This window comes from Anabrus simplex, chromosome 8, assembly GCF_040414725.1.
Source record: "Anabrus simplex isolate iqAnaSimp1 chromosome 8, ASM4041472v1, whole genome shotgun sequence".
Classification (NCBI taxonomy): Eukaryota; Metazoa; Arthropoda; class Insecta; order Orthoptera; family Tettigoniidae; genus Anabrus; species Anabrus simplex.
Genome location: NC_090272.1, coordinates 153,050,231 through 153,070,109, shown reverse-complemented (window position 1 = coordinate 153,070,109; position 19,879 = coordinate 153,050,231). Strand labels below are relative to the sequence as shown.

Below are 19,879 nucleotides of genomic sequence, written 5' to 3'. Positions count from 1 at the left end.
CTGAAAATCTTACTGGTTAATCTACTATCTTGCATTCGATATAAATGTCCAAAAAACATAAGTCTCCTTTTCCTCATTACATCTGATATATTTTCTATTTTTTGATATATTTCAGCATTACTTCGTAATTTCCAACCTTCTGCTGTGTTTTGTGGGCCTAATATTTTCCTCATGATTCGCCTTTCTAGTATTTCTAGCTTATCTACATTATAGTTTAATGCCAGACACTCGCTTGCATATAGGCATTCTGGCTTCACTACTGTGTTGTAATGCCTTATTTTTGCATTTTTGGATAGGCATCTTTTATTGTAGATATCTTTGGTGACACCATAAGCTCTCTCCATTTTATGTACCCTCTCCTCTACTGCAGATTTTTCTAAACCATTTTCTTGGATTATTTCCCCTAGATATTTGAATTTTTTTACCCTCTCTATTTGGCCAATATCTGTTTTCAGAAATTTTGGTGCATCCCAAATATTTGTTAAAAGTTTTGTTTTTTCTGCAGAAATTCTTAAGCCAGTTCTGCTGGCGATTCTTTCCAAGACATTTACTTGGGTTACAGCAGATGTCACATTTTCAGAAAGTATTGCAAAGTCATTATTATTATTATTATTATTATTATTATTATTATTATTATTATTATTATTATTATTATTATTATTATTATTATTGTGTTGGGGCGTGATTAGCGCAGTGCTCTGGAAGCTCTCTTTCTATATCCGTAGTTTGAATCCCATTTAATCAATGGTTGGAAGTTTTAGCTAAAAATCACGTAACGTTAGGAAAAGGAATCTGGCTTAAATCAGCGGCCAACTCCAGCGGTCCTAGAAGTAACTACAGTAAACCGAAAAATTATTATTATTAATATTATTATTATTATTATTATTATTATTATTATTATTATTATTATTATTATTATTATTATTATTATTATTATAAACGAAATCGATTAAAGGTGTAGGCCTAGTAGCAAAACTAATGCTGCTCGCAGTTGCTATCAGCAGTATTCTTTGAGAAAGAAGAGAGGTCTCGGATGAAAATCTTTACATCACTGTTTTCACATCGGTTTTGCTGTACAGGAGTGAACGCTGGGTAGACTCAGGATATCGTATTCATAAACATGAAAGCAGCTCGAATGATTGCAGATATAAACAGTGGGAGCGACCGTAGGAGATGGTCCGCTGTCTGTAATTTTGTTTGTTTTGCCAAATTTTCAGATATTTATCCTTTTTTTTTTTTTAGGTCAAGACTGTATCAGTGGTTTTTAGCTTTCGTGTCTGTCGTTTGTTCTACCATCACGGTGAAACGGTTGGATAGATCTCAACCAAACTTCATATTTAGACTATACTCATTCAGAGGAAGGTTTAGATATGCATATGATTTAAAAATCACTGAATAGACTGGGGGTTTATAGGAAACCCAGAACAGTTTTCTTCCATTTTCTCTTATACTATTGATTTTCTGTAAAATCCGAGGACTATACGTGAAACATCCCTTCATTTTAAACAACATTTGTTATGTATATAATTTCGCTAACTCTTCAAATGACGGAGAAAATTACTATTTTTTGCGGTTTTCATGCTCTGCATTGAGTGACAGACAGACCGACAACGAACCTACCGGTTACCATGGCAACGTCTCTGGCTGTTTGTCAGCAGGGAAGTAAAGTAATGCCATTTTCGTCATCATTCCTGTTAACTAGTGGTTGTTCCGTGGGTAGAAGTCGAGGAAGACGCCAAGCCGCCATTCTACGGAATATGTGAGGAATACCATTGGAGGTTGCAATCGTCTTCGAATAGTTCTAAAGGGGCTGTTAGCATTCGAACAGTACCACGGAGTGTACCCCATGATTTCACACCGTAAGGTGTTTTCTGGCATTTGCTATAATTATTAGTGTATTTCTCTTCTGTTTTCCGCTTTAATTTCTTGCCTCTGCCTAGCCTCTTTCAGCTTAAGTAATAACACCATAAGTCATCTTCTTCTCTGTTGACCTAAGAATCGCTGCGCCTAAATTTTTCCTCCATTACCGTCTTCTTATATCCGTAACTTATATCATCATAGTTTTGTTTGGGACATTTCATTTTCCAATACATCCACTTGGTATTTAGGCCCTACATATTTATCCTATCCGGCTGTCCTCATTTATAATCCTATTTTCTTTTAATTTCAACTTTCTTAACTGTATCAGTTCCCTTCCTTATTTACTCCGTGTGTATGCGAGTGCTAATCCCGAAACCTGGACACTCTTTCCTTTGAGGAAAGCTTCCAAGCTGTTGAAATGTATAAATTATTGTCCCCGGAAATATCCAAATATGGAGGCAATTTTAATGACGGTGCAGACCTTCGTTTCAGGGTAGCTGCTGGCTAACCGGTAAGTTACATCACAAAACATTACATAGTCGCCGCTCAATTTGGAGAGGTCTCAAACTTTGGTCCAATGACTTATTGTAGTATCCCAATTCTTTATACGTTAGATAGCGCTGCATTTCTCGATTATAATAAAATATCTCCAAGTCGATTGTGACTGGCATTAGGAAAAGGGGCCTGCCGTTATAATGAAAACTCTCCTCCATCTCTGTTGTGAATGGCAGTTGGCAAGTGAGCCTCTCGTTATAGTAGAAACGCCCGAACTCGGTTGTGAATGGCAGTAGGAAATGTGGCCTGCCATTATCAAAACTTCCCGTAAGGTGCACCTTACATCGGAAACAACGTATGGCGTCCTCTCTGTTTTGTTTCTCGGACAGCGCTAAGAGACATGCAATTTAATATAATCTTACTCTCTGCGTGTACAGTAATTTACGTAGAAATCCGTATACAAGGTCCAATACTGTAGCGAAGACGGGTACATTTGCTAATGAGAAGATACATACTAAATAAGTAATGAACGCAATGAAGCTTTGTGTATGAACCGGATTCGATGGTGAGATAATCTGAGGCAAATGGAGGAGTAGGCCTAAAGGTTACCCAGGAGAATAATGAACTCGGCTGTGGAGGGTAGGAGAAGACAGGGTGACCAAGGCGACGATGGTCAGTCTCAGATTTTAATAATTTAGAGACAAGAGAGATGGAACTAAAGGAATCCACAGATTTACTGTAGTTTCAAATAGAGGATTTTAAGCTGTTTAGTTAATACACACAGGGTTGCAGACTGAACGCTAAAAGGCGTGACAGTCTTTAATGAAGGTATATATTAAATTGTCCGGCTTCTTAGCTGAATGATCAGCAGAGCGGTCTTCGGTTCAGAGGGACTCGAATCCCGGTCGGACCGGGGATTTTGTCCACGAATGATTATTTCCTTAGGCTCGGAGACTGGGTTTTTATGTTCGTGTTAATACAGACCACCTCATGTACATAAAACATATCGCACTACCAACCGCCAGACACGCAATAGTGAATACATCCCTCCACATAGGGTTGGTGTTAGAAAGGGCAGCTATCCGGAAAACTGGGTGGTGTGTAGCGTCTATATCAAATAGTTGGAATAAGACCAGGAGGAGTAAGAAGACGCATGTGTACTAAATATTATAGGTAGAGCCCCGCGCGGATGTACAAAATAATATCCGCATCCGCTCCGCATCCGCTCCGCATCCTCACGAACCTACTACGCTGGCGTAGCAGGGGGAGAGGTGATACTCCCACGTGGCGCGTCCCAGGTGGCGGAAAGGGGGTCCTAACCGGCTTGCCGGCGGACTTGAGGGAAATAAAATACCTCTCGCGGACCAAACACACTACCCCATGCGGGTGGGGGACGCACATGTAGAATACACCCATGGTATCCCTTGCCTGTCGTAAGAGGCGACTACAAGGGGCCCAAGGGGCTCTCAACTTGGGAGTATGGATTGGCGACCACGGGGCCCTTAGCTGAGTCTTGGCATTGTTTCCACTTACTTGTGCTTTTTGTGTATATTTTGCGTATTTTACGTGAACATTTTTTTGGATGCAGGATGGTTTAAATAAATTGTTGTATTCGCAGTATTTAACATTATTAATGAAATTTGGAGAAAGTAAATTTGTGATCGGCCAAATTCGTGCCCGCTACAGCAGTCATGGGTATTCCCTCCAAATTGTCACTTACCATACTCGTCACACTCCCTGTGTGTTGTGAACGCAGCTGTTGGCAGAAGCCGCATGGTGCGGAACTGGTTGGATGGTGTCACTTGGACAAGGCCGCGAGAGAAAGTTACCTCTCGATGTTCTTTGCACCCGAACAGGCCTCACGTTATGTGACAGTACACAACACCTACCTGGTATCACTTGATACTGTAGCTTGTCTTACTATCTCACTCGCCAAGGACTGTTCGTAAGCGTGATGGGTACACTAACTTATATTTGATTTTCATTATTTGTAACCTGACCGGATGTCGCGGATTTGACAGGACAGTTCTTCTTTAAGGTATTTCGTCCAGAAGTTCGGTGGACGCTTAAATGTCCCTGTTTCGGTAAATATATCGATATTTTAGCATTGGTCCAGATCTCGATTACAAATATCACAGCGCTGAAAACGACTGACAATCAGTTATTTCCAGTTCGTGTTCTTATATAGGCGGTCGAAAAGAATGAGCGCATATTATTGTAAGGCCAGCTTCTCAACCGTCTGAGCCACTCAGCCCGGAGTTTACTATTTCATCAGACTTAATTTTATTTATTTATTTATTTATTTATTTATTTATTTATTTATTTATTTATTTATTTATTTATTTATTTATTTGCTAGTGATTTATCGTCGCACCAACTCATCGATTTTTCGGCAGCCCTGAAGATGGTTTTCTGTGGTTTCCCATTTTCACACCAGGCAAATGCTGGGGCTGTACCTTAATGAAGGCCACGACCGCTACCTTCCCAATCTCCCACCCTTCCGTCGCCGAAAACCTAGGATGTGTTAGTGCGACATTTTCTGTTCAGAATCCATCACTGAGCCGAAAAAAAAAGGGAAAAAACACCAGTTTCTGACGGATGTTCGACTGCGATGCAGCATTCAGTATTGCACATGGAACATATGATATAACAAAACATTTTGTAGGCCTAATCTTTGAAAACCGTGCACGTTCAAGGGAAGTGTTGCAGATCTCTGTTAAAGGTGGATAACATTAGGCCTACTTCTTCATACATATGTATTGATAATAAATTAATTACAAGTGGTTTGTGCCGAAAACCTTTCAATATTTACATTCATCGGAATTTTACCGCCTCACTTTGTCCCTCCAAAAGTAGTCAATTGTCAGTAAATGTCCCATTTTTTTAGCTTCCCAAATGGCCAGCTTAATTATGCATGTGCTAGGCTGAGTGGCTCAACTTGGCAGGTTCGATCCTGGCTTAGTCCTATGGTATTTGAAGGCGCTCAAATACGTCATCCTCGTGTCGGTAGCTTTACTGGCACGTAAAAGAACTCCTGAGGAGAAAAATTGCGGCACCTCGGTGTCTCTGAAAACCGTAAAAAGTAGTTAGTGGGACGTAAAGCAATAACTTTATTATTATTATTATTATTATTATTATTATTATTATTATTATTATTATTATTATTATTATTATTATTATTATTATTATTATTATTATTATTATTATTATTATTGGAAAGAGGTATGTCGGTTCACATAAATGTTCTACATAAATCTTCACAATAAACTGTCCATTAAAAGTATTCTTCACGATGTTTTAAATATTATATGAAGTCATTCATGTGTTCATAAAAGTATTTTGAACATTTATTCAGTCGTTTTTAAATTAGGAATTATTTTTGTCGCCCCTACAAAAGTGCCACTTTAAACTTAGACGTATTGAGAAATCGCGGCCTAATAGCATTGACTGTAACGACTGCCATCTGCAAAGACGTGGAGTGCCGAGATGGACTTGTTTAAAACAAGCAGACTTCCTCTGTTGGGTTTGAATCCGGGATCTTGGGATTAGGAGGCCACCACTCTGCCACTGGTCCTCAGAGGGAGCCTATTTCCTTAATCCAGAACCTTGTCTATAGATGTTGGCAACACGATAGCTACCTCAGCTGTGTCAAATGATTACTGTACATTTATCCTAGGTAAAAGTTTACATGTATTATGGAGTGGACACCTTTCCATTGATGAATAATAATAATAATAATAATAATAATAATAATAATAATAATAATAATAATAATAATAATAATAATAATAATAATAATAATAATAATAATGTTATTTTCTTAACGTCCCACTAACTACTTTTACGGTTTTCGGAGACGCTGTTGTGCCGGAATTTAGTTCCGCAGGAGTTCTTCTACGTGCTAGTGAATCTACCGACACGAGGCTGACGTATTTGAGCACCTTCAAATACCACCGAACTGAGCCAGGATCGAACCTGCCCAGTTGGGGTCAGAAGCCCAGCGCCTCAACAGTCTGAGCCACTCATGCCGGCACAGTATTTTAGTATTGGTTTCTTTAGATTATTATGGACCCAGCTCGATAGCTGCAGTCGCTTATCTGCGGCCAGTATCCGATAATCGGGAGATAGTGGGTTCGAACCCCACTGTCGGCAGCCCTGAAGATGGCTTTCCGTAATTTCCCATTTTCACACCAGGCAAATGCTGGGGCTGTACCTTAATTAAGGCCACGGCCGCTTCCTTCGCACTCCTAGGCCTTTCCTATCCCATCGTCGCCATAAGACTTATCTGTGTCGGTGCGACGTAAAACAAATAGCAAAAAAAAAAAATGTGTAGTACAGGAAACGGACCGAATACGAGTTTTGAAATGCAGATATAAGCGACAATTAACGTGCTTCTCAGTAGCATCTTAGCATCTGGAACTAGGTCTTCATGAAGAGACGACTGGATGCTTATGTAGCCGGAATACAGTATATTGGTTAGTCCGTTCACATGGTTCCTTAATTTTTAACTTCTTGTTCCGATTCTCCGAAAGATTTGAACGAGAGGCTGAATGTCCCCGTCTCTAATACGTCCATATTGTTTCCTTTATTTACTTCTTGAAGAAATATATGGCTACGTGCCACCGCGTTCCACCCTCTTCCTACCGCATTCTTATCATAATCATCCCACACCCGGACGCGCAGGTCGCCCATGTGCGAGCCGAACACGTATTCAGATACTCCCGGCACTAAAATACATACGATAAGTAAAAAGACACATAAAAATCCTAGCAGCTCTAGTGACCTTCAACCTTGATAAGGCAATGCGCCTGGAGACATTGCTGTGTTAACATCAGAAGTTGTTATAGTGGTGTTCTTGTGAACGCGTGTGTTTGGTAGTCTGCAATTACATGAGGAATAGAAAGATGGAACAATGAGCCATCCTTCACGTTCGGGATCATCACCGGTGTCGAGTCTTGGGTCGACGGGTACAACGAAGTTTCCTTACCGAAGCATGGTCAATGTTTCTCTCTGTGGCCGATTTGCCCAGATTTCACGCTGGCTCGTTTTGCTAGGGGCTTTACGTCGCACCGACACAGATAGGTCTTATGGCGACGATGGGATAGGAAAGGCCTAGAAGTTGGAAGGAAGCGGCCGTGGCTTTAATTAAGGTACAGCCCCAGCATTTTCCTGGTGTGAAAATGGGAAACCACGGAAAACCACTTTCAGGGCTGCCGATAGTGGGATTCGAACCTACTATCTCCCGGATGCAAGCTCACAGCCGCGCGCCTCTACGCGCACGGCCAACTCGCCCGGTATTTCCGATGTTAACACAGCGATTACTTCTGGCACACTGCCTTAAAAAGGTTAAAGGTCACTTACAGTTGCTAGCTTAATCCTGTGCTGCCATCTGTTGGCGCACTACAGAGCTAGTTCGCGAACTTTCTGATCCGACCTTGTAAATAAGGAGAACAACTAATACCATCTACAAGGAAATCTCGCAAGGCCTGTTATCATAAATTCAAAATTACTCCCGTGCGAAGGTGGGCCGGGTCACTATCCTTATTATTTAGTAGTGACATTGCAAGATTGCAAGACTATTCTGAACGACAAGGAAAAATGAAATGTTCATTGTAGTCCAATGACCAATAGATAATATGTAAGTTATGTCTCCTCATTTTCTCCTCCGTTAACTTGGGAGGCAAAGCTGATTGATTCAGAACTAGTGTTTACTTTATCCACTTGCAGTTATTCTGACATACTGTACAATATGAATTCTTCCGTTTGATTGTCGCATTCATCACCTTGTCACAATCAATTACGTGAACTTGATAGAGGAAACTAGTCAAGAAATGCTATCGCGTGCTAATGCAGTATTTAATACTGCGAGATAAGAGTAGGTTGAGTGACCGATAAGAGAACACAACTTGATAACGTCACTACATCATTATCTTACTCTCCTTTATTTCGCCCAGACGTGATCCAAGAGAAAATAGCAGTGTAGTGGGAGAATGATATAATTGATCATTCTGAAGAAATGTCTCTTACAATCATTTGTTCACTTCTAAGTGGCTTCAGAATAAAATATGAAGAAGTAAGCAATTATTATTATTATTATTATTATTATTATTATTATTATTATTATTATTATTATTATTATTATTATTATTATTATTATTATTATTATAGAAGCCCTCCATTATGAAGTCCAAAACTGCCATCTCAATACGTAGTGTAGTTGATTTGCCTTCTACTCGATTGGCTTTAGTTCAGATCTCAGAAGAAATAAATACCGGGCGAGTTGGCCGTCGGTTAAGGACGCGCAGCTGTGAGCTTGCATCCGGGAGATAGTGGGTTCGAACTCCACTGTCGGCAGCCCCGAAGAGGGTTTTCCGTGGTTTCCCACTTTCACACCAGGAAAATGCTGGGTCTGTACCTTAATTAAAGCCATGACCGCCTCCTTCACACTCCCAGGCCATTCCATCCCATCGTCACCATAAGACCTATCTGTGTCGGTGTGACGTAAAACAAATTGTAAAGAAAAAGTCTTGATATGAGTTTTTAACGAAGTGGAACCAGCTTCGTGAAGACAAATGAGAAGAGCTCGTATTCCCCTCTCGGCCATCATAAATAGTCTAAATACCAATATGGATTTATTTATTTATTTATTTATTTATTTATTTATTTATTTATTTATTTATTTATTTATTTATTTATTTATTTATTTAGTTGCTTTACGTCACACCAACACATATAGGTCTTATGGCGACGATAGGATGAGAAACGGCTAGGGGTGGGAAGGAAGCGTCCGTGGTCTTAAGGTACAGCCCCAGCTTTTGCCTGGTGTGAAAATGGGAAATCACAGAACAACCATCTTCAGGGCTGCTGACAGTGGAATTCGAACCCCGAACCCACTATCTCCCAAATACTGGGTACTGGCGACTGCAGCTACCGAGCTCGGTGGATTTAAAAATTCGTGAGTAGCTCAGACAATAGAGTGTTGGTCTTCTGAGACGAACTTGATGGATTCGATCCCGGCTCGGTCAATTACATTTGAAGGTGCTCAGAAATGCCAGCCTCTGGTCGGCAGATTTACTGGCACGTAAAAATATTTCGGAGTTCCAGCATCTGGGCACCTGCGAAAACCGTTTAAAATAGTTAGTGGGACGTAAAACCAAACAGTATGTAATAAACACAGTAGATTTAAACATTTCCAATCGTCACATGTTGCCATAAAAGGTATGCAACGACAACCAAATGCCAAGTTAGTCCAGATTTACCCAGAAAAGAATACACGTTTAAACGGAATTCTGGGCAACAACATGATCGATCCAAGAAAAAATTTTCGACGACTGTTGCATGGGTATTTTCTGTTGTATTGATGCAAAAATAGTGCGAAAACTTTCTTTCTTATTGTAAAAATTAGTAATAATGTTATTGATTGTATGTCTTCCTAACTACTGTCGCGGTTTTCAAAAGACATAGATGGGCCGAACTTATGTTCCACTGGAATTCTTTTATAGGCTGACACGTTTGAGCATCTTCAAATACCACTGGACTGAACTGGAATCGAACCCGCCAACTTGGGCTCAGAAGACGGGCTGCTCAGCTCGGATAGTACATAAAAAATATAGGCGAAAGTATTAGTAATATCATTGAAAATGTGATTGAAGGCTGAATCGAAACAGAACGAATTTCTCCTATACTAATAAACATTTATACGAATGCATCGTCTTAAAGCTAATCTTGTTCGATACTAATTTTCAGTTGATATCAACAAAGTATGCAGTATACTCATCAGTAGCGCTCTGATTTCTATTATCGAAAAACTCTGGAAATATATACGCATAGGCCCTATCCTAAGATATGACACAATTTGGAAACATGACGCACAAGAAGTTAAATACTGGCCAAAATTTGCGTAGAAGACCAGCAACAGACTGGCCACATTCCTAATAAATTATTCTCTTGTCCTTTCTCTTTTGACAATTTAGTGCTTGCGAAAGCCGTTGCCTTCAAATGTCATGTAGGCTAAATACAAGGTATTTGCAAGGAAGTTAAATACAAAATAACCAAACATAAACAAAATACTTGGCATTATCGGCACAAAACATGTGAATAATTCTTGAAAAACGGCTAAAAATATTAAAATATGACCAAAATCTGCATTTATATGACCGTGTGATCGTGTTCACGAGAGCTAGAAATGTGTTCAATTTAACTTTAGTTCATAAAAAGAGAGACCACGATAAAAATATGACATGTCATAGAAATACAAGTCCTCATCAAGAAAATCATGGCGTGTTACTTTATCTGTATTTTTAAAGCACTCTCGATTTTACTAATTGCCGTTGCGTGTCTTATTCTTCATTAGTCCAGTAACTCAGTGGAAGCAGGCGTGCGGTTTAATAAGCAGAGAAAACTTCCAACGTGCTTGTTTGGGTAATGACATGGCATGTAGTGGTCACTTCATCTACTCCAGCTGCATGAAAAGTTCCACTGGCAACATTTTCGTCTCTTCATCTGTAAATTACTAATATAATGTTCGCATTTATCTGATATCTAATTTTAAAAATGTAAAATTAATTCAACTTATTAAAACCTCAACTCCAGATGGATCAGTGGAGTTGAGCAACATTGGTTGTTGTTCAAACTTGGAAAAAATGTTGTTAGTTCGAAGGAACGCAAAAAAAAACTCTGACTAATGTTATTATTGGTAGTTATTTTCATATTAGCAGCTCAAATACAATTAATAAAAATGTGAATATATTTAGTTTAGGCCTACTACATACCTTCATCTAAAATTCTGCATTTCACCCAGTGATGAACCACGACCCTAACAGTTCATTTCAATACTTTAGTGTTTCATTTTCTAGGGAGCATTATTGGAAAGTATTTAACTGTCATCCTGAAAATTTTATTAAGTGTCAGTACGCCTATTGATACGAGTCCCTCGCATTTTATTATCGTCCAATGCCAATCGATTCTACTGGAATTCCTTATTTGTATTTGAATCTGATGACCCACTTTTAACTATTGTTCTTTTTTTCTAATCGTATATGATACGTGTCTTGGTTACACGTGTACATCCTCTTTATATGTATCTGTCTATCTATCTATCCATCCATCTGTCTATTTATCTATCTGTCAATCTACCTATCCTAATTATAGATGCATGATATTTATATCCTTCTATCTTAGGCATGCGGTGAGTATTGGCGTAAGTTCTCGTATATAAAGCTAGTGTCTGCGTAATTTCCTGTAAAAAGAACTGCATTGAAAGATCCATGTACCTAATCTCTTTCCAAGATATCTGAAAGTCTGGATAACGAAAGTCTTTCGAACTGATAATATTTACATTTCCATACTTCACTAGAAGGATGCTGAGAAAGTGAATCTTAACTCTCAAACATTCATCCTTTATTCATATATCTCCTAGATTACTGACACATTATTTTTCTTTAATATTCATTCGGATGATGAGCACGTATTCTCTGGACCATACTTGACACAACTTGCAGTTAATTATTGAACAAATTTGAGTTCTTTTAACAAGAGTATACCATGCGGCAGATCCGTGTGATTCGGGGTAGCTCATTGAAGCTAATCATAATTATGTGTAATCATTTTCTTAGTGATCTGTTTGATAGAAATTCTCTTCGATTCCCCTGACTTTTAGATTCACCCTACATGTGTAATACAGTCACCATATTAGTACACACATACCCCCCCCCACACACACACACTATCAGGTAGGCTATACAGACAAAAACATGGGATACGTATGTTGTTCACAGTCAGGTGATATATACGTTGTCTATTGTCAGGTATGCGTTTGTTAAATATCTTGCCTTCTGTTTTAGCTATCACCATTGGAGTTCGTATTCTTGGTCCCGCTCTGGGCTTCATCCTTGGGTCCATGTGTACGCGGCTGTACGCAGACTTCAACGTAGACCCTCAGATCACTCCCACAGACCCTAGATGGGTCGGGGCTTGGTGGCTGGGTAAGTTTATCAGTACATGTTTACTTTATTGTATGAACAGCTGTTTCTTTTTATTTTGCACAATTCGTACTTTTGGAGGATGTACCTAATATCATATTTCCAATGCTAAGTCTACATACAGCAATTCAATATAGAGACGTCACCATTTATTATTGTTCATAACTATGAGGGCGAATCTAAAAGTAAGTTATACTTCCATGTTACGGCCATTTATGAAACCACCTACACATAGGCAACACGGCAACATACAATGTGAGTTCACTTTTCCACATCGTCCCCAAGAGACTGAAAACATTTCTCGGAACGGTCAACCAACTTTTCGATTCCGGATGCATAGAAATCATCTCCAGCGCTATGCAACCACATGGAGACAGCTGCTTTCACCTCCTCATCGTTTCGGAATCGTCGTCCACCGAGACTTTGTTGCACGATAACGCAACACCTCACACGACCCGCCAAACGTCCCAACTGCTGCAGCGATTCAAGTGGGAGGTATGGCAACATCCTCCATACAGTCCATACTTGGCGCCATGCGATTATCATGTGTCCGGTAAGCTTAAGTAATAATTAGGACCCGGATTATTTCAGTTCATTCATTATTATTATTATTATTATTATTATTATTATTATTATTATTATTATTATTATTATTATTCCTGTACATGACTGTTGCAAAGTATATTTTTCCACTGCACTATAGTACATTGGAGTTACATTGTTTCTAGGGAAGAAAGTCTGTTTTACCGTAATCTGTTTGGTTGTTCTTGATGACCATTGCTATCAACTTACGTCCGTGTGGAAGTAAGAAAGACGGTTTAACAAACAGTTTCACATGTTGCATAACAACGAACAAAAAGGATATTGAAACTCGACGGATTCATTAATGGAATTTCAAGGTATTTTTTTTGTACAATTTAATTTTTATTATGTATAATGCAGAAATAAGAAAAAATATTATATATTGAGAATTTACCAGACTCGAACTTTATTGCCAGCCCTGACTATCTACTAGAGCGCAACTTGTACCTTCTCCTTACTTTCCTTATGGTATTGGAGGACATTTAGAAGTAAAAGGGGGGAAATGGATGATTATCTTGTTAACGAGAACTGGAAACACTGTCTGATGATATAAAATTAAATGATCTGTGGATGACGCGTGACAATAATGAAAGCTATCAATTGCCACTTGGGCTTTAAGCGAGGGCAGAAAACGGTTCGGAAATGATATGTTTTCCCAGTTAAAGGCTTGGATACAATTTTATTATAAAAAGGTGGGCCACTTCATAAGTTCATGTAAAACACGCTTAAAGCTAACTCAACGATGTTCTTACGTGGCGCAGTTTCAGTAGTTTAGTTACAAAAATGTTTTTATGTAGTAAAACAGAAAATGCCTTCATAGATGTATGAATATGCAGGCTATTCCTGACTGCACGTGGATCTAAGAACATTCTAACAAAATAAATGTTAATATACCAGTACCAGGAAAGTATTTACTAAGATATATTTTTTTCTTCTTACTCCATTCTGAAATTGATTTATCAGTTCATCCAAGTTCTATCCAAGATGAAAAATCAAGATTTTTCTACTGTATCAGATCCTCCTATTATTCACAATAAACGCACAGGACTGCTGACGGATACATCTGATCACTAAATACGCACGTTTGAAGAGAAGAACCTTATCGTTCTATTTCAACGAGATTGTGCGAACATTTCGTCCCTTTTTTATTTCTCCTGCGATACTTGTCGTTTTAACAAGAGGATCTAGTTTTCAGCGGGTCTTTGTGGACAAAGTGAATGTGTAAATAATCCAAGGAAACGTTCCACTATTGACGTCGACCTTGTTCGGTTGTTCATATACTAAAATATCTTAATAAACAAGACCCAATATAATCTTTCAAAGTCTGATACTTGTTTTCAAATAGAGTGGTGGTGGTGGTGATTAATGTTTTAAGAGGAAGTACAACTAGGCAGCCATCCTCTATATAACACTAATCAGTGGGAAAAATAGAAGGGATCCGATACTTCGAAAAATGAAGATATCGGCCAAAGGAAGACAAGGGCCACGAAAGGCGTGAAAATGAAATACTCCCTAGCCCTCGCAAACCTAATAGCATCGGGGTCGGAAAAAAAACAAGAGTTGACCAAGGGAGGTCGGATAGGATAGATGAAAGTGAGGAGCCTGGCACAAGTAAGTGGAAGCAATGCCAGGACTCAGCTAAGGGGCCCGTGGTCACCAATCCACTCTCCAAAGTTCTGAGCCACTGGGATCCCTTTTAGTCGCCTCTTACGACAGGCAGGGGATACCGTGGGTGTTATTCTACCGCCCCCACCCAAAGGGGGATTTTCAAATAGAGTTGGAGAAAAGAAGTAAACAGTCAACGGGAATGTGTACGTATGGATAAAGTGATGAAAAGTAAATCGTACATCTAAAAGAGAACTTGATGACGAGGAAAGTTTTCAGGAAGCCTAAAGAAGGTAGAATTAAGATTTTAAAAGTGAGAATATTATGAATATTTCAGAAATATTTCATGACTTATTTTACTCTTTGCTCAGTAAATATTCTTCTAAATAACCTTCTGGTGGAACGAATTGTATCTTATTTTACTACTAAAACCTCATAACCTTTCTTGCTGCAAAGTCTCTGATAAAGAGAGAGAGAGAGAGAGAGAGTGTGTTTGACAGCAATTATTTGGTCAAATACACACTCTCTCTGTCTCTCTCTCTCTCTCTCTCTCTCTCTCTGTCAGAGACTTTGCAGCAACGAAGATTATGGGGTTTTAATAGTAAAATACACTGACTGACAGAGCAAATGCAACACCAAGAAGGAGTGGTCAGAACTTTATGCCAATTGCAGGGTAGACTGACGTCACTGAGGTATGCTCATGATGTGAAATGCGCCGCTGTGCTGCGCACGTAGCGAACGATAAATGGGACACGGCGTTGGCGAATGGCCCACTTCGTACCGTGATTTCTCAGCCGACAGTCATTGTATAACGTGTTGTCGTGTGCCACAGGACACGTGTATAGCTAAGAATGCCCGGCCGCCGTCAACGGAGGCATATCCAGCAGACAGACGACTTTACGAGGGGTATGGTGATCGGGCTGAGAAGGGCAGGTTGGTCGCTTCGTCAAATCGCAGCCGATACCCATAGGGATGTGTCCACGGTGCAGCGCCTGTGGCGAAGATGGTTGGCGCAGGGACATGTGGCACGTGCGAGGGGTCCAGGCGCAGCCCGAGTGACGTCAGCACGCGAGGATCGGCGCATCCGCCGCCAAGCGGTGGCAGCCCCGCACGCCACGTCAACCGCCATTCTTCAGCATGTGCAAGACACCCTGGCTGTTCCAATATCGACCAGAACAATTTCCCGTCGATTGGTTGAAGGAGGCCTGCACTCCCGGCGTCCGCTCAGAAGACTACCATTGACTCCACAGCATAGACGTGCACGCCTGGCATGGTGCCGGGCTAGAGCGACTTGGATGAGGGAATGGCGGAACGTCGTCGTGCTCTCCGATGAGTCACGCTTCTGTTCTGTCAGTGATAGTCACCACAGACGAGTGTGGCGTCGGCGTGGAGAAAGGTCAAATCCGGCAGTAACTGTGGAGCGCCCTACCGCTAGACAACGCGGCATCATGGTTTGGGGCGCTATTGCGTATGATTCCACGTCACCTCTAGTGCGTATTCAAGGCACGTTAAATGCCCACCGCTACGTGCAGCATGTGCTGCGGCCGGTGGCACTCCCGTACCTTCAGGGGCTGCCCAATGCTCTGTTTCAGCAGGATAATGCCCGCCCACACACTGCTCGCATCTCCCAACAGGCTCTACGAGGTGTACAGATGCTTCCGTGGCCAGCGTACTCTCCGGATCTCTCACCAATCGAACACGTGTGGGATCTCATTGGACGCCGTTTGCAAACTCTGCCCCAGCCTCGTACGGACGACCAACTGTGGCAAATGGTTGACAGAGAATGGAGAACCATCCCTCAGGACACCATCCGTACTCTTATTGACTCTGTACCTCGACGTGTTTCTGCGTGCATCGCCGCTCGCGGTGGTCCTACATCCTACTGAGTCGATGACGTGCGCATTGTGTAACCTGCATATCGGTTTGAAATAAACATCAATTATTCTTCCGTGCCGTCTCTGTTTTTTCCCCAACTTTCATCCCTTTCGAACCACTCCTCCTTGGTGTTGCATTTGCTCTGTCAGTCAGTGTATATTACAATTCGTTCCACCAGAAGGTTATTTGGGAGAATATTTACTGAACAAAGAGTAAAATAAGTCATGAAGTATTTCTGAAACATTCACTTTTTTCATCTTAACTATACCCTGGGACTTGTTAAAATGTAACTACTACCCATGTTTGCTACGTACAACAGGTGTCACATAGCCCATGAACGTTCTGGTTCGTTTCGGAGATTTTTGCCCCAGTTACTATGTACGTACATGTACGACATCTGATGACATCTATCTTTCTGCTTTTGAATTATGCACTGAGTTGATGTTATTCATCGATACAGACGTCCGACTCGTTGGCTGAATGGTCAGCGTACTGGCCTTCGGTTCAGAGGGTCCCGGGTTCAATTCCCGGCCGAGTCGCGGATTTTAACCTTCATTGGTTAATTCCATTGGCTCGGGGGTTGAGTGTTTTTGCTGTCCCCAACACCCCTGCAACTCACACACCACACATAACACTATTCTCCACCACAATAACACGCAGTTACCTACAGATGGCAGAAGCCGCCCACCCTCTTCGGAGGGTCTGCCTTACAAGGGCTGCACCCGGTTAGAAAGAGCCACACGAAATTATGATTATTATTATTATTATTATTATTATTATTATTATTATTATTATTATTATTATTATTATCGATACAGACTCAACGATATTATTGTATCTTTAGGGCTATGTTTGTGACTAATCTTAAGTATCGTCAGCAGTACTGGCGGGGTTAAGTCGTTCGCTGAATGAACAAGAAATATTACGAGTTCTTATTAGTGCAGAGAGAGATATTGATGAAAATGACAGCACTCTTGTCGGCAAACATTAGTGCAATTTCGGACAGTGATAGTGGAAATCTAATTTTGAGTCTTTTGTATAATACTGCAAGGCATACAGAAATTAGTTTCACAAAACATGAAAAAAAATTCCGGAGAAAAAAAAACAATTCTGGATTTCTTGAAAAATAGTCCTTAAATACTTGGAGAGACACTTCATTCAAGATAACGGTTGTCATTGCCGTTCATCGATTAATTCGGAATACTGATAGATGTTCTGTGGGAGGTGTTGATATATTACACACACAGTATCCCCTCCTAGTCATAAGAGGATCCTCGCTTTCATCTATCTTATCTGACCTCCCTTGGCCAGATCTTACTTTTTTCCGACCCGACGGTATTAGATTTGCGATGCCTAGGGAGTCTTTCATTTTTACGCCATTCCCTTTCTTTTAGCGATACCATTCTTCGAAGTGTCGGACCTCTTTCTCTTTTTCGTTTTATTAGTGTGAAGAGAGCATGGTTACCTAGTTGTACTTCCTCTTAAAACAAAAATCACCCCCATCAATTTCTAAAAACAGAAAATCGGTAAATTAGTAAATATCGCCATATTTGTCCTTGGTACTTCGATCACTCAAGTATGATGATAGTTCCCAGCTATTAATAAATGATTTGTTTATTTGCGCTTGAAATTAATAAATCAACTTTAATTAGTTGGAATAATTAGACTTTCTAGAGACATCCCATGACATATTCAGCCTCTGATGGAATTTTAATTAAACCACTAACACACTTGAGAACTAACAAATCTGAGGGAATAGATAGGTAAATAAAATTAAATCGTTTGAGATACTTGGTAATGAGGACCAGATGAGTGCAACGAACCATCTGATGAATCTTACGTGCAGTGAAAATAAAATAGTTTTTTGAAGTCTTCAAATGTTCATCTTTTATCTAATCTTGTTCGGCTTTGATAAAAGGTAGACTCTAAACGAGATTCTCGTAATCTCTTTTCAATGCCATATGACGAGAAGTAAGCAAGAGAATGGCTTAGATAGGCATGCAATCTAATTGTATTCATTCATTCAGTGACTAGATGTAAGCACAATGTCGAATTGATTAATGTTATTTAATAAAGTGTACATTTTAAATATCATGATATTTTATTATCTGTAATTGAAAAATCTTGTGTATTATTTTAGAAAGAGCTTTCGGTAAGGACCGTGGTAAAATAGTTCGATTTATTGATTATACATAAACTACCCCGGTGTACGCGTACGTAAAATTTCCTAATGAGGAAGTCTGCTAAGAGAAGGGGGAGAATGTTGATTGAGCTGGAAAAGTTTCAGTGTAGGTACTCACAGCGTGAATTTGTTTTAGTTTACCGAAAGTCGATATTACGAGCGATATTCACCCTGCTAACTTGTCAGGACCGTTCAATACAGTTATTACTGCACCTTGAAGCATTACAGATTTAAATTAGAATTACAGTTAGATTTGCTGATTGTATGATTAACGTCCAGTTGTTCAAATATTGCATTTTAACCCATACGAGGCTCAAGTTATATATTTTCATCATATTTTAATATTTACTTTGGTATTATCTCAGAAACAAATACATATTTTAAATTATTTCGTGCCTCTTTGATGATAAGTTCTGTCCTTGATATAATGATAAAGGCAATACAGATGGTTACGAACGGAGTTGTTGTTGGTTTTTTTTTTTTTTTTACGTCGCACCGACATAGATAGATAGGGAAAGGCTAGGAGTGGAAAGGAATCGGCTGTGGTCTTAATTAAGGTACAGCCCGAGCATTTTCCTGGTGTGAAAATGGAAAACCACGGAAAACCATCACGAATGGAGTATTGGCATACAAATGGTATATATTTTCGTTTCTCTGCTTATAAGTATTATTATTATAATAATTTAAAAAATGTTCTTTGAAGAATAATGTGGACATATTTTTAACAAACCAAAACAGGGGTAAAATAAAATAAAATAACTGTATACGTTGAAAAAGAATAATTTCTTTTCAACAGAAAAGTCAAAGTATACTGCAATTTTAAAATTAAAAGTATGTTACATTTGTCGAAAGAAAAAGCAAGTTAAATACACTTTTCTTAATCGAAAACTTAATGAAATTCGCCGCGAACCTACCTGTGTTTAGTACGCCGTTAATCAGATAATAAAAGAAAAATAATTTTATTTCCCATGGTAAAGCAAATTTAGTAAGAATTTGTGATAATTAAATTTCCCACAATTCTTATTTAAGTAGATATAAGTTAAGTATTTGATGTATAATTCCGAAAACAGTCAACATTGGATGAATTGATGTTGCTAGTATAAATGAGCCATAGGGTTTGTTTGACTTGAGTATATTGTGTTGAGAATTATTTTGTCGATCTAACATGATCAGAAAAATGCATATCAAGTAATTATGTCCTTAACGTAAATTAGTATACAACCAAAAGAAGTAAACCATTCTTCATTCTTGTGCACCATTCTTTTACCAACAAACTTCAAATGTTGTAATAATTCAGTAA

The 19,879-nt window shown here is 39.4% G+C and overlaps 1 protein-coding gene across 1 annotated transcript in view; it reads left to right on the top strand.

Annotated features, from left to right (window-relative positions):
- The window catches only part of Oatp74D (Organic anion transporting polypeptide 74D), an 82,412-nt gene that overhangs the window by 17,137 nt on the left and 45,396 nt on the right, over positions 1 to 19,879 (top strand). Inside the window, exon 2 of the mRNA XM_067153025.2 lies at positions 12,198 to 12,338. Coding sequence (XP_067009126.1) covers positions 12,198 to 12,338 — 141 coding nt within the window. The remainder of the gene's footprint in view (positions 1 to 12,197; positions 12,339 to 19,879) is intronic.